Consider the following 16,144-nt stretch of genomic DNA (forward strand, 5'->3'; position numbering starts at 1 on the left):
GTCCTGGACGCTGTGTGAGCAGAATGGGAGCCCTAAATATCCCTAACCAACTTAGGTGATGCCTCCATAATGCTAGTGATCTCAGCCGCCTGCATAAGAGCTCTAGCCACTATGAAGTATTGCCCCTTTGCTCAAACTTGTTAGTGGCAGCTATCAAGCATGGATAATATAAATTTTAGTCCAACCTCTCCTCTTGGAATTGGTTGCCTTCATAACCAATACCTTCGTAGAGAACAGGACTTGATCCATGGCGACCCTCTTGATTTGGAGGTTGTGGACAGCGTGAAATTTGTGGGTGTTTCAGTACTTGATGGTAACACCGATATAACTAGTAAGATCTCTTCGTAACTATCTCTTGGATACTGCTGTATGACAGAGATTCAGATCCTTCGCAATACATTCAGGGATTTGGTGCAACACTTCTGATTGGGTGAGTACTTAGCTTTGTAATGATTTTATACAGTGGCTACCCCCTCCCCTCAGTGTTCTGAAGGTAAGGTAAACTTCGATGAATCCCTTCTTAATCATCAAGCTTCGGCTGCATTTGTTATCCAAGATGCTTACGTAACTTATTTTGAGTTGCTAAGAATAAAATTCAGACTACTCCTATTCCATTTGCTCAACTTATAGCTGCATGGGCAGAGATGAATTGTGCCATAACTTACTGTTGTGGTTAGAAGAGGATTCACCTACTGTTGTCTCATGCATTGATGTAGGTCAAACATCCAAACTACAAGGAAATTCTTTCTTAAAGGACATCCTACAATGGAAATGGCTATTGTTTGCTTTTAAGATCAGCCGTATTCTATGATAAAAGCAATAGCGACACTGATTAGGTGGCAGCAAAAGTGTAGAGCTTCTTCTTGGATGGACAGCTTATTCCTAGTTATCTCATATGCCGACTCTTATGGTGTATGTTACTCTAGAACTTAATTAAGTTACAAGCTATGCCTCCTATTTATACCAAAAATACCAAGTCTTCCTTTGATGTTACAAAAAAAAGAGAGAGAGAGAGAATTAAATAGTTGTTTTTAAGAAAATTTGAAAAAATAAAAGCATTTTCAAAGATGTTCTATAGGCATACATATCAATACATCTTTGTTGGTCTTTTCTCTTTCCGTAACAGAAAAAGTGTACTAATTAAGTCATATAAGAACTAATACAAGACAAATGAAAATCTAGGGCAATAGTGAAATTTTTTTGACAAGTTGGTGATGGTTACCATGATGCAAACTCCTTAATTTGAAAAACCAACTCCTTGCATCCCTATGTTTTTATTATCTACATGTAGCATCTTTGCACCTACAATGCTATAGCAAGTTGATTTGAGATAAATAAAATTTCGAAAATATGGTGTAAAGATTACATGCACTCATGGGAGGAATTGTTCTCTTGAAGAGTTTCTATTACATAGGTGGGATTATGAAGTATCCAATCTCTGATGAAACACTCATCATGGTAACTTAGATTTTATTTTATTAAAGAAAAAAAATTAATGCTTTCTAATCTAGGTGACTTAGATTTTATTTCGTCAAAGGAAAAATAAGTGCACTAGCCAGTGAATGTATTTGTCAAATTGCATATATATTGGAAAGAAAGAAAATATAGGGATCATAACCTTTGCCTTCCATGTTCCTTCTTATAAATGCGACATGTGACCAATACCATAACTTAGGATATCTTACATGGAACCAACATTCAACCCAAGATACCAAATATTATAAAAAGACAAACATTATCTGTCCCCTCTATGGGCTCGTTTGGTTTGCGGAAAAAAAAAGAAAAAAAAGTATGGTCAACGAAAAGGTAATGAGATGCCTCTTATTTGGTTGGAGTTTTTAAAGGAGAGAAAAGAAAATGTTATATTTCCATAGGAATATAATTTCCACGTTTCATGAAAAAAGTCTTTTCCATAAGAAACATGAAAAAATTACTTTTCTATGAGCCAGAAATCACTCCATTTTTATTGTTTCCCAAAAAAGCCCTTCAGCATTAAAAAGGCATTAAAGACCTAATTTATATTAAGGGTATAATAGGAATTATACATAACTTTTTCAAAAAAAATGAATGATCAATCAAACATAAGTTCTTTGGAAATCTGTCACTTTTTTATTATCAACCAAATATGTCAAAAAAACTTTTTCAGATATTTTTTTCTATAAATTTTTTTTTCAAAAATTATATTTATAGGAAGAAAAATGTTTTTCAAGAAGCAAATGAGTTTTATATGAAAATAAATAGAAACCTCTTTTTATAATGGGAATACTTTGTTTGTTTTACTTAAATTAATACCTTGCAGTGGGCTTGACCTTCTTGAATTCAAAAAAGCATGTTTAGCATTCAATTTTTGATATGAATGCTCTTGAACTCTGTGCCATTTGACTCCAACACCGTGATGTTCAGTTAATCCTCGCCTAGTATGCTTCTACTCAACATAAACAACCCACACCCGTCTTTTCGTTTCCTTTGATGAATACAAGTTTTTATATCTTTTATGTTTTCGGATTAAGTACCAATCTTTACATCTTCAATCAATGCACCTTCCTTGCTGCTGTTAAGCCAGAGAAGAAACAGAAAAAGTGAAGTGCATTTGCCAAGTTACATAAAGAATGAGGAGCAAATCTCGAATCATTCATGGTTCTTTCACATGCTAAACATGCCCAACAGCAAAAGATTTCTTACCTCCTGGTTTCATCCAGGTCCATTGCAGTCTCAACCCTCCTGCCAATTGCACCCAATTACTTGGATATTTAGATTTTACATGCACCATTTTTTATTTCATGTGCCAATCCACTACAAACTTTAATCTTTGAGTTAACAATGTCTCATACAATATCACAGATGACGTATGTTAAATTTATAACAACAATCAATAACAATAATTCTAATTTTATAACAATAATATTCAGAGTTCCTATGGATCAAAGAATAATAAAAAAAAAACTAGAAGGTGTACTCAAATAAGTAGAATTGTTATTGGTTTGCGAGCACCAACACAATCTCTGCATGTGGTTTTGAGCTCATAAAAATTATTTTCTACACTGCATGCACCATATCGCTCGTTCATGCAACCAATCATAATTAGCTGTTTTTATAGATCTTACTCATCAAACAGCTGTGATGCATGGCATGCGTGGAGCTATGATGCACGTAATGTAGGGAGTAAAATCTCCGTTACATGATTAATCCATGCAGCTCCACCTAATATTAAAACTATGACCTCTCCAGCAGAAAGAGGGCACCTAGAGCCACTGCCACGTCCGCATGCTATATAAAAATCGAACAACAGGAAATATAACGCCAACGGTCGCACCGCCCTCGGATTTTACTCTCCTTCCGAGTGTTGCCCGTACTTGACCCGGATAACCCGCAGTTGATTTAATTCAAATGGTCCAAGTCAAAGATCAACCGCCTGATTTTTTTTTTACCACGTCATACACGTGCATAAATACAACTAATAAAATTAAAAAAATTAAAAACATTCACTAGAATTTTTTAAAATAATTTTTAAAATAATGCGCTGAAAAAGAGGCCATCCAATCAAATCTTTGAGTAAATACGGGTGACTCGGAAAAAGTCATGTCCTCTTATATGTCTTCAGATCGTGGAGCAACGATTGCCCGCCGGCCACGTTATGCCGACCTCGAACCATCCGACCCTGATTTCAAAATAAATAATGATCACCGGTTGGGACCCGTCCAGAATCCAGTGGGCCCTAATCGTGTACGCGACCTGGCCGGTTGGCAATTCATGTCTTTCAAATCCAGCCCGTCTGATCTTAGATTTTTTATTCGATTCCAGTCGGCAAGAAGGGCAGTCACGTAACAGACGCAGCCCAGGCATATTGCGGCAGCCATCGAGGAGGAGCCCCCAAAGCTCTTGGACGGGGGGCGCTCAGGGCTCTCTCTATCTTCTTCCAAGGTTTCTCTTTTGACGTATTCGTTTCGGTGGTGCCCGTGCGCTTCCACCGCGTTCGCCGCGTGCCAAGCCCGAGTCACCACCGCGCCGACACCGATAAACCCTCACATAAAAACCCTGCCTCTCTCTGTCCTCCTCTCTGAACTCCCCTCGTTTTCTCTTCTTTATATTTGGATGGCGATTGCGACGGAGATCGGTAGTTGGGCGGCGGGGATCCGGCCGTCGTCGGGCGGCGACCGGGCCGGCCTCGCGTCCTCACGACGGAGTCTTGACCCGCTGTTCCTCCGAGCGGGAAGGGCTTGCCGGGCTCCGCAGCCCGCCCGCCTGGGTCTCGTGCTGAGATCCGTGAAGGCTTCTGAGAGGAGCGGGCGCGCGGTGGATGTTGTTGGCACGTCCAATGGCTCCGTTAGCCCCGTGAGTTCTTGAGTTCCTATATGCGTAAATCTTTTCTTTGTTTTTTTGTTTTAATTCTGTCCTTTTTAGTTTTGATGCGAAATTCATGATCTTTTTAGCGCCGGGAGCTTTTGTTTTTATGTAGTTAATGAGTTCTTGTGATTCACGAAGTTCTGAAAACAAAAGAAAATTTGGCGTTTTGCAATCTTGATGCCCTATTTGGTTGATGCTGAATCTGATATAGGGCAGGATTGCACAGACTTTAAGATTAGTGATAAAAGGTTTCTTCGAATTTGTCTTCGAGAAAACGACAAATTATCATGATGTCCGGAATGCTTGTGACTGCGATGTTATGTAAACTTCAAAAGATGCATTCTTTCTCCAGCAGGCAAGTGGTGAAGGATTTCAAGACCGTGTTTTTATATACCTAGATGATGATCAGTTCACCATATAACCTGTTTCTGTATATAAGAATGAACGGAGCCGCAACTGTCCCTTGAACTGGGGAGGGCTTAAAACGATCATTCATGAAGAACCCGCATTCTCACCTTGGTAGCTTCCCGTGATTTTAGTATAATGACTCAATACTTGTTAAGTGACATGGATACTGTATTATATTTCTTCGAGTTGTCTTTTGTATGATTAGGATGGCTTCACTCGTGGTTGATGCAATAAGTTTGACGATATGCATATATATTTTAATGATATTAGTAGTGTATTCATCTTTAATGGTGTAACCATTTTTAACATGTTCAGGAGATTTCAAACTCCTCTTGTGCCCTTCCATCTGTTGAGTTTAGCTTGGAGGAGACAAGGGTGGTTTCGAATCCGAGAAGGAAGACAAAGATAGTGTGCACAATTGGTCCTTCCACGAATACACAGGAAATGATATGGAAATTAGCAGAAGCGGGAATGAATATTGCACGACTAAACATGTCTCATGGAGATCATGAATCGCACCGGAAGATTATTGATCTGGTTAGGGAGTACAATGCGCAATCCAAAGGCAATGTTATTGCCATAATGCTGGATACCAAGGTATATTTGCAGCTTGCTGGCATCTACTAAACATTCATTTGTTGGTTCTTAATATACTTTATGGTTCTGCTACATCTGTATTTTACAAAGTTCTGAATTGTACCAGAATTTTTTTATGCATGTATGTGTGTGTGGGTGGGTGAGAGAGAGAGAGGCTAGTTGTTGCAGCAACACCTAAATGTCTCAATTCAGACATATAACTTATGACACATATAAGGTATATGTAATGCTATTAATGTGTCAAGGACCCACAATGTATTTGATTTTTCTTATTTAAGCTGTCATTTGGGAAAAAAGTTCAGGTCATGCTACTTGCTATTTGTAATCTTTATAGGAGAAATATTCTTATTGTAAACTTCTCACACAATGGTAAGATTTTTTTTTTTCCTTTTGTGTGTGTGGTCATGATGGAAGTTATCCATGAAGTGAAGAAGGGTGATGATTTGAAATGTTTTGCCTTCTCTTCATATGAAATTTAAAACTGAATGCTGAAAATGTCATGCACCTGTTGTGGCCTGTTGAATCCTAACAACATTAGCTATTTTGCTTTGTTTCTTTGTGACATATATGTGTTGCAAAGTATTTATCGTTCTAGCTAATGAAATCAGTGATACCAATGCACTAGGTACTCTAGGTAATTATGAATGTGATGTGAGTTGGCAGATTATCATAGATTGCTATCTTGTTCTGCATTTTCACATCTTTCCTTAATATTTTCTTTTTCCATTTCAAATTGAAGTTAAAACTTATTTTTACTTTTGCCTGTTTTAGTTGAATTCCCTTTTGCTGTTGCATTTCAGCCTAAAATTGCACTGTCATGCATAGCATACTTTTTGTTTACCCCCTTGGAAGTTCGCTAGCACATGTTATTCAATGGTCATGCTCTGAAGTTACTTTGTTTAATTTGTGGAGTTGTCTTTCATGATAATAAAAACATCTAGTTTTCCTACATTTTCTTTGAGGCTAACTAGGTACTTGTTTATATTATTGAAGTTCTCATATGGGGTTCTTCCTCACCATATGCTATTGGGTCATTATGTTAGTTTTAATTTAGTTTTTGTTTTCTTTTTATGAATTCAATTCATTGAAGGAATAAAGTTCTGTTGTATTGAGCTAAAAATTTTCTTCAAATAGGGGCCCGAGGTAAGAAGTGGTGATGTGCCTCAGCCTATTTTGCTTAAGGAAGGCCAGGAGTTCAATTTTACGATCAAAAGAGGAGTTAGCTCTGAAGATACTGTTAGTGTAAATTATGATGACTTTGTGAATGATGTGGAAGTAGGTGACATTCTTTTGGTTGATGGTGAGTGCCGCTATATGTAAAATGTTATTTGATTTATGCTTAATGGTTTTGAAATGCATAATTTAGTTACTTAGTAAATGCTCTGCAAAATAAACTTATCATTATAAATAATGACTGAGAAATTGATCAGCTTTGCAGCTGGCTGATTATATAAGCTGATATTTGATCTGTAATAGCCTTTACAGAATCAGTTGATTGGCCTATAAAAGACAAGCGGCAAATGCTGCTCTTTCAGCATACCAATGTTGGTTGCAGGATTACTGGTATAAGGGAGTGATCTGTAGAAGAAATTGCATATAAATTGCTGCCAGTGCTGTTTACATCTGAAGAAAACTTTTGCTTTGCGCAAGAACAGTAGCAAATGTATGAAGATTTATCAGATCTCTTTATTCCCTAATTTAAGACCAAATCTCAATTCTGTAGAAGGCTTAATTTTTTGAGGCCCAACTTTCATGCCTCTATAAGGCACAAAAACCCCCTTGGCATAGGGACAGAAGGCGGCGCGGGGGGGTGGGCGTGGAAGGGAGGGGGGGTGGGGGGGGGGGTGGGGGTGGAAGGGAGGGGGAGGTAGTAGGAGAGGGAAGGGGAGAGTTGGGGTGGTTGAGGTGTCCGACCTGTGGGATTATGAAAAGGAATTTGAGAGGATCAGACCCTGTGACCCCCACTCTCTCGCCCCCCCCCCCCTTTCAAACCTATCCCACTGGATCCTCTGGGATTTTCCAAAACAGGCTGTAAGTGTCCCTTTCCCTTGGCTCGTGCTCAGGATGATTCCAATAAGGGACCCTCTCTAAGGCCCTAGTTTTCTTCATATGTCTAGATGGACTTGATCTCAATTTTTGCAAATCATCACAGCACAGGACACCTGTCTGAGATATATGAAAATGCTAGATTGCTTGCTTCTAAATCAAGTTTAATGGGTTTCCTTATTCTTCTTGGTATAGGAGGGATGATGTCTCTGGCTGTGAGATCAAAAACTGTCAACACAGTCAAGTGTGAAGTAATTGATGGTGGAGAATTAAAATCAAGGCGCCATTTGAATGTACGTGGCAAAAGTGCTACACTGCCTTCCATAACAGGTTGCTTCTTTCATTGTTTCTTTTTCTGCCAACAAAACATGGGTCTTCATTAAGTATGGAGTATCTTATACCAATTTTTTTTTCTTATTAATTTCGATGTTTCTATAGAGAAGGACTGGGAAGATATCAAGTTTGGTGTGGACAATAAAGTTGATTTCTATGCAGTTTCATTTGTGAAAGATGCTAAAGTGGTGCATGAATTGAAGGATTATCTCAAAAGTAAAACTCTGCATCTGTTTTAGAAATATAACATTTTTGAATTAGTTCTCGAGTCCTCTGTAGAAGTTATGCAGTACAAGTTCATTATTTGCTTATTTACTTTTTCTTTCTCTTAGGTTGCAATGCAGACATACATGTGATTGTTAAAATAGAAAGTGCTGACTCGATACAAAATCTTCACTCCATAATTTCTGCTTCAGATGGGGTGAGACATCTCATCTTGCATTAGGATTAACTGAAAATTCTTTTTCTTTCTGCTTAGCTTAACTTCTTTACTCGTCAAATAACTACATGTATATCTATAGTTTGTAGCCCACCTGCACTTAGTTGTGAGTCATTACCAGAGTTTGGATGACTATGCCAACTCGGATTTTTCTGAAGAACTAAATGATATCGAACATGTTTGAATTCTAGAAACTTTTTTAAATTTTTAGCAGTTCTGATTCTTTTACTATCTATATCTATAATTATGCTGAATTACGATAGTCCTGTATCTATTTTGAAACTACTGTATCTCTCTTTTGCAAAACCTGTTACATGATAAGATAATGATTAATATCATTGAACTGAAGTTAATTCTCTGAAACTAATCTTACATGAAGGGAATTGCCTTTTCAATCTCGTGGATTTGATGTTCGTATGAGGTGTTTCAATATTGTAGTAATAAGCCCCTAAGCAAGTTGCCGCGCTTTGGTGGAGCATCCTCTCACAATACAACCGAGGATTTGGTTCTACTAGGATAAGGTGGCCTTACTTGGTCTCTGATGGTTTATTTGCATTCTTAGCATAACATTTTTGCATAATTTCTTTTTATCTATATGATAGTCTGGTCTTTTTCAACATAGGCCTTTGAAGTTAGGAAAGAAATATACACTTAAATGGATTTTAATTAAGGAATTATCGGAGCTTGGTATTAGCACAGTTTTTGTTTTGAAGTTGACTGGACTGGATGAGTTTTGGTTTCAGCAGTTTGACTGAGAAAAAATTTTAAAAAATAAAAAACATATAGTAGTCAAGAAATAATTTACTCATTGTTTCAATGTATTGTTTGAAACTTTTTATGTATTGCTTTGGTGACGTTTGATTTATAGAACCAATTTATCTGGACCATTGCAGTATTAGTAAGGAGAGCCTTATTTGATGATTTGAAGATTGGTTGATGTGAAAGAATGCTAGCCTTACTAATTGTGTTGTTTAAGCTCATTCATCTGGGGAGGAACCCTCTTACATTATGTTAGACTTGTCAGAAAAATCAGTGAAAAGGCAAGAAGCGAAGATTATCTCTATGTTGCAATCTATAATTGAAATAACTAAATTGAAACACGATTGCATTGAATAAACTTGCAGACAGAGAAGAAATGCCCTCCGGTGAAAAACAAAGGTGAAACATGATTTAAATTAGGATATGATTAATTTGTTACAATTCTGATTATCAATAAACAGAGATCAGTTCAAAATTATGCATATATGACATGCCTTTTCACAAGTCCTGTAAAATGTCTATTGAAGCTAAATTTTGCCGTTCTGTGCTCTTTTTTGCTACAAATTATTCATGTGCTACTATTGGCTAACTTTAGTCCTTTGGGCAATGCATTCTGCTTGATTGTTTCCTCGACTTGAAATGTGCCTTACTCCTCAGGTTCATAGGTCATATGGAAGCAGTGTTGGTTAGTGAGGAACCTGTGTGACTGTGTCACTGGGCCGAGAAGAAGCTGTATATGTGTGTGTGCTTATTATTTGATATCTTTCTGCATTGCTTTCAATAGCTTGTGAAGGGTATAAGATATTTTTCCATAGAAGTTATATATTTCAGAGATGAATGAGAAGTGTTTCTTTGCTAGTTTGTCGACAATGTTAAATTTAAGTTTTTTCATCTTTTTTATAATAGTCCCCTTATAGTAGATTTGTTAATGTTAGGTCTTGGTATGCTTGTCTTACCTCACTTTCTGAATGAGGATGACATCTCTCCATATGTTGCATCCATGGGACAGCTGGCTTGGTTACAGTATTATGACTTTGATAGAGACTATCTGACAAACATTCTTTGATTGATACTTGGGGAAAGACTTTGATATTGGATGGGACCCATAACTTTCTGCATCCTATCCAATTGAAAGGGTAGCTTTGTGAGATTAAATGCAAGTCTGACTTGCAGTCCCAAAAGTTATTCATTTCCAGGGAGACTGGCAAAGTAATAGCAGCTATAATTGAGGAAAAGTTTTCCCTAGAGGGAAGAGTCAGCCTCAGGTAAGGGTAATTGACTGTGGTTGTAGAGCGATCTCATGTAGCTCATTGCAAAATCATGAAATACTCCAAATTTTGATGTAGCAGCGACCCCTACACTTGGTCAAGCCAGAAGTTTTATTTTATTTTATTTTTTTACTTTGTAAAGCGTTCGGTAGAAAATCCAGCAATGACCATTAGAAGGTAGATTCTAAAAAGTACCATCAGACGACATGTAAAAGAATTATGAGATCAGGAACTGTCTCATACTTGTATAAGCATGCTTGCCTTTCTCTCCAGAAACATCATCATCAGATGCAAATGCAAACCTGCTTGCTGCCTAGATCACTTATTGGGGCTCTTCTCAGTCTTGTTCAATGTTGTAGATAGGGTTCGCCATACCAGTGCATACCGTCTCATACCGAGCGGACCGTACTATACCGTTACTGAATTGATACTCGGTTTGGAAGGTGAACCAAGTATTGGTACACCGAACCGACCTCTGTATCAGGCGTACGGACATTGTAAACCTTGGTTATAGAGAGTAGTGTTATTTTTGACAGTAGAAACAACAAAAACCATAGTGTAATGCCAGTATAAAAGTAAAAAGTTAAGTTTGATTGATTAATATCACTATTTTGTTGCTAATACTTCATTTTTCCCATGGTTGTTTCTAAGAATGAAAACCACATGCTTGGTTAATATGACTAGTTTGTCACTCATACTTCTTTTATTTCCCTTTATGGTTGCTCACTAAAAATGGAAAGCTACATGCCTGATTAAAATTCACTTATGAATCAACTTGTATTTTTTCTGGTTTAAGCCATTTTTTGTTCAGTTATTTAAATTCTGCAATACACTAATCTTTTGTTTCTGCACGCTGTTGGTTATCTGACTATGTTCAGAATGACAAGATTCTTCTGCAAATGTTTGGCATTTTAGAAATTTTCAGATATTCTCTTACATCCTATTTAATGATATTTTTTTGGAAATATTTGTAGGCGATGGTTGCTCGTGGAGACCTTGGTGCTGAGCTTCCAATTGAGGAAGTTCCTTTGCTGCAGGTAAATGGTTAGCTGAGAACATATATTTGGTTTTATATCTAATTTCAACATTGCTACGATGGTTGTTTAAACTTTCTGATTACAGATAAATAACCTGTGATATTTCCTTGTAATCCATCATGTTACATAAGGTGAAGCTATGTTGTTGTTGTCAAACTTTAATGATTGCAATCTCTTTGTTCCGTGCTACTTCCATATACATGAAATATTTCGTTTCTTATACACATTATTTTTTTACACACACACATAGTTTATTAAATTTCATATTTTGTCATTGATGAGCACTTGGAACTGGGCTGGCCATCTTGCTTAAGCCTGATTAAATGCAAAATTCTTTGTTATTTATATAGTGCAAATAAGTTGTCAATGGGCTTAGCTGTGGGTCCTAGTCATCATTTGAGTCCAGGTCAGACTCTAAATACCGAGTCTGGTCTAGGTCAGTTAGATGTTCTAGGTTTGGATCTTTTTCTACTTCTCTTCCTGCTTCTGGATGGCCAACTTCATCTAGGTTGTGGATGCCATGGCAATTGGGACCAAAGGGGAGATTAGGAGGGAAGCTGAAGCTGATAGAGTTCACCAAAAAGAAGGGATCCTAATATAGTAGATAGGGATGAAGTTATACATGTGAGAGACGAGATTGTTTGATTGGTCCATGGTATAAGCTGCAGATTGATGACCCAGCACAACAATAACTGTTGTATTTAGATGGTGAGGGTGAAGGTAGTGGACAGACAGGATGAGACCCGAATCTTCTCTCTCTCTCTCCCCCCCCCCCCCCCCCCCCCTTCTCCCAGGTTAGTCGAGCCAGATGTATGTCAAGTACAATTTGGTTTGGATTAATGGCAGACCCAGATTCACTGGCCTGAGTCTGGTTCATTGCCCCCACAAAAGTTGTGAATTGGTTTGTTGGGTCAGGCTGGACCCTGGTTCATCAGCAGCCTTCATTACAAACAATACAATTATAATTGTTATGGTGCTCTAAAAGGTATTTTTAAAGTCGGGGTGCATAGGAAATATGTTGAAATACATTCTGCATTTTGGAGAGAAGAGAGGCTCATGGAAAGGAATATATTTCTTGTGTAGTTTTTCTTTTCAGACAGATGCAGTTTGTGTATGTCAAATATATATTCCTTGCAAAAAGGCTTTTGGTACATTTAATACTTCACATCCAAAATTAACGGTCATTTGTATGAAGAATAAGAATATTAGCTCTCACAATACCCTATTCAAGAATGGGAGAAAACTATAAAACCATGAAAAGTGATAATATAAAATTATTGAAATAAAACAAGGAATGGCATGAATGCAGAATTATCATAAAGAGAGAATATGTACAATAACAATACTCAATAAGAGACCCTTGCTGAGATTGTACTCTAGAGATGTGGGAGGGGAAGGGCAGTTTTGCTAATAATGCTGTGAGGTCGGCACTGATTTTTCTTCAATTATGGGCTGGTCCGATCCAGTAACCTTGAAATAATCAAGTGAATTTTGTACCCCACTTCCATGATCTTCCTGTTATCTGGCCACTTCATTTAGTTCTTAGACATCTTAGATAGCTTAATGAAAAAAGGTGCAATATTTAGGGTTTACAAGATTAAAAAAAAGAAAATACGGAAAAGGAAGGGAGAAGTAAGATGAAAGAAGGGGTCCAGTTCTTTAATCGAGTTCTTCCTAGTACTGTTGTTTCCCATATTAAAAAATGTCTCATGGCTTCTATCAGACTATTCCTCGAGGAAAGTACTCAACCAGCACGAAACAAATACAGTCTATCTAGGGTCTACATTTCTTTTATATGTGTCTGCCACCTCATTCTCTTTTGATCCTCTTTTTTATTAGGAATTTTCACATAAAACCCCCAAAACGTGTTTTTTGCTTATTTTCCTCTCAAAGTGGAAAGTGCACATATACCACGTCTAAGTCTGACACTTGCATGTTGACACTCCAAAAATCTGAAACCTAAATGCATACCATTGTAGTTAGATTATATCATCAGAAACAGAAAGGGACATGACATGATTAACCTAATGTAGCTCCTTATACTATAGTTTCCAGGTATGAGACACAACATTAAAACAAAGAAAATTTGTGCAACAGCTTATGTTTAGGTGTTTGTGATATGCAATAAATGTTACTTAAGCATAAGCATGAACGTCTAAGCTATAATCTTCTTTAGAATGTTAATTTTTTCAAGCTTAAATAAGGTACTGAATACATAAATGTGCAGGATATTATTTGTAATTCCATTTATGCATTTCCTTAATAAGAAAGTATTGGTTCCTAAAATTTTTCATACAAAAAAGGATTAGTCTTCCCTTCTAATTGATGTTTGATGAAATTCGCTTTAACATGACTATATCTAATATAACTGGGCGAAAAGATCAAAATATTTGTTTAGGGTATGGAATGGTTACTTTTGAAATATGTCTTGTTGTTTAGGAAACGTTTTCAGTAATTATGGTTCATAGTTCATACATAGCATAAGAAAATGTTGCTTGGTGTACGTAGGACTTGGAAAATATTTTGAGTAGTCTACTGAGCAACCATAAGAGCTTACGTGAATTTTTAGCAAATTCTGTTTAGTATGTTTGCATCCTATGTTTTCCTTGTTTCTGAACCAAATATAATGCATATTCTTTAGTCTAATAAATGGTGATTTTGGACAATGCTTTCTGCCATGCATGCATGCATATGATGGTCATAGCAAAGGATGACTCATTTGTTTTGAACAGGAAGAGATTATAAATAGGTGCAGAAGCATGGAGAAACCGGTGATTGTGGCAACAAACATGCTAGAGAGCATGATAAACCATCCAACACCGACGAGGGCAGAAGTTTCTGACATAGCAATTGCTGTCCGGGAAGGTGCTGATGCTATTATGTTATCGGGTGAAACTGCTCATGGGAAGTGAGTTATCATTTGTTTATTCTGTCTTATTAATACCTCATTTCTGATTGATGTGTAACATTTCATGAAGTCTTAATTCTTGGTTGTGAATATATAGCGGTGCGTGAAGTCGAGATGTAAAATTCATCTAAGATTAATGTGCCAATGTTTAACTCTTAGTGGGCTTTGCTGGATAATTTTCAATTGCAACATTCATCAGTTCCTAACCATTGTTAAGATGTAAATGAAGAAATTTCAAATGCTTGCGGAATTTGTGTTAATGGAGATTGTAGCTTTTTTCTTAATTTTTGATATAGATAAAATTATTAGTTGCTTATCCTTTGATGGTTTGAGTATATCATGATCAAATTATTTTTTTTGTAATAGTGGTTTGTTTGATTTGTGGATTTAGGTATCCACTGAAAGCTGTTAAAGTGATGCATACTGTGGCATGGAGGACTGAATCAACCCAATCAACCAGCAAGACCCAACCTGTTCTTCCTACTGCTGTTCAGGTATCTATGCTCAACCAAAAGATGAAATCTAGGTTTTCCCCACTTTTCTTCTATTCATTGAATTTTAGCATTGTCCTACATGATCACACCATCTGTCCATATATTTGATATCCAAGGAAATTCCACTGAACTGCTTTGCTCAGCTTCTTGTATATGCTTATTCTTTTTTGCTTTCTTGCAGGCTGCAATCCATGGGGAGTTTTCTCAAAGCCACATAAGTGCTATGTTTGCATCACATGCAACCACAATGGCAAACACCCTAGGCACGCCTATCGTTGTTTTCACACAAACTGGTTCCATGGCTATACTTCTCAGCCACTATCGACCTTCTTCTACTATCTTTGCATTTACAAATGAGTAAGTGCTTCCACTTCAGAAATTATTTTGAACTGCATGTGGCAACAAAATCTTTTTAATGTTGAGATCTATTGATCACATTCCAAAAGATATAATTGCAAGACATTGCTCCAATCATTCATCAATTAAGAAAATAGCTGAAATGGAACACTTAACATAGACTTTTTTTTTATCAAGAAAGTGTTTGTTAGAAAGCTTTTGAAGGCTATATTCTATTTTCATCATTGCATGATAAATATTTGCATGATTGGCAGAGAAAGGATCAAGCAGAGATTGGCACTTTATCATGGCGCCTTGCCAATACATATGCAGTTCTCAAATGATGCAGAAGAGACTTTCTCTAGGGCGATAAAGTATATGCTGGTACAGCAGATACTTGAATACTTCTAAGTTGTTTTTCTCATCTTGCTTCCAGTTTCATTCCTCTCTTTCTCTATTGATTGTGTATTTTCTTTGACTAAACAGGACCAGAAATATTTGGAGAAGGGACAATATGTTACTCTTGTTCAAAGTGGAATACACTCAATCTGGCGACAGGAATCTACACATCACATTCAAGTCCGCAAGGTCCAAGGCTGTTAAATATTCGTTGTAATAAGAAATTCATTTAGCGAGTTTACTCATAGCTAATTATAGGTTAAATGATTATTTTGTTGCAAAATGTACTGATTAGCAACTATTCTTTGAGCTTCATCTAGATTGTATTAATTGATTTACTTAATAATCAATGTGTTTTACTACATTAGAGACTTTGTTCTTGATTTAAACTAATTTTGAAAAGTTTAGTTGAAAAATAAATAAATATTTTCTTTAAGTTACTTGTACTGCTTGGTTCCTTTTTGAGCAAGAAAGGAAAAGCATCTTGAAAGATCCAGATAGTTCAATGTTTTCCATCATCATCCATTTTATGCTTGAGGGGCTAGCCTTGGTGCAATGGTAAGGTTGCTCCTTTGCAACATGGGTGTCACGATTCTAAATACAAAAATAGCTTTTATGCATGTTGGGGTACGGCTGCATACATCTGACCCTTCCTAGACCTCTCATAGTGGGAGCTTTGTGGCCACCTTTTTTATCTATCTTTTGCTAATGCATCTCTGTTTTATATATTTTTATAATATCTTTAGAAATGTCTCTAGTGTATAAATAGGGATTTA

General features: G+C 36.8%; 1 protein-coding gene across 1 annotated transcript; it reads left to right on the forward strand.

Moving 5' to 3' along the window:
* Positions 1–3,618: 3,618 nt before the first annotated feature.
* On the forward strand, positions 3,619–15,730 carry LOC103703602 (pyruvate kinase isozyme G, chloroplastic-like). The gene is made up of 12 exons (XM_039119241.3): positions 3,619–4,332; positions 5,068–5,349; positions 6,484–6,649; positions 7,591–7,725; positions 7,834–7,944; positions 8,061–8,149; positions 11,169–11,231; positions 13,964–14,139; positions 14,531–14,633; positions 14,815–14,990; positions 15,245–15,353; positions 15,456–15,730. Exons 1-12 carry the CDS (start codon positions 4,093–4,095, stop codon positions 15,570–15,572), a joined length of 1,767 nt encoding a protein of 588 aa, XP_038975169.2. The 5' UTR covers positions 3,619–4,092; the 3' UTR covers positions 15,573–15,730.
* The last annotated feature ends 414 nt before the right edge of the window (positions 15,731–16,144 follow it).

This window comes from Phoenix dactylifera, chromosome 3 (assembly GCF_051530095.1).
Source record: "Phoenix dactylifera cultivar Ajwa chromosome 3, Ajwa_hap1_PhDact_Kaust_v1.1, whole genome shotgun sequence".
Taxonomy (NCBI): Eukaryota; Viridiplantae; Streptophyta; class Magnoliopsida; order Arecales; family Arecaceae; genus Phoenix; species Phoenix dactylifera.

Bases quoted from the DNA above. Each gene is read 5' to 3' on its own strand.
- LOC103703602 (XM_039119241.3), top strand. From the start codon at position 4,093: ATGGCGATTGCGACGGAGATCGGTAGTTGGGCGGCGGGGATCCGGCCG. The intron at 4,333-5,067 runs GTGAGTTCTTGA...TAACATGTTCAG, and splicing joins CCAATGGCTCCGTTAGCCCC to GAGATTTCAAACTCCTCTTG. The intron at 5,350-6,483 runs GTATATTTGCAG...TTCTTCAAATAG, and splicing joins CCATAATGCTGGATACCAAG to GGGCCCGAGGTAAGAAGTGG.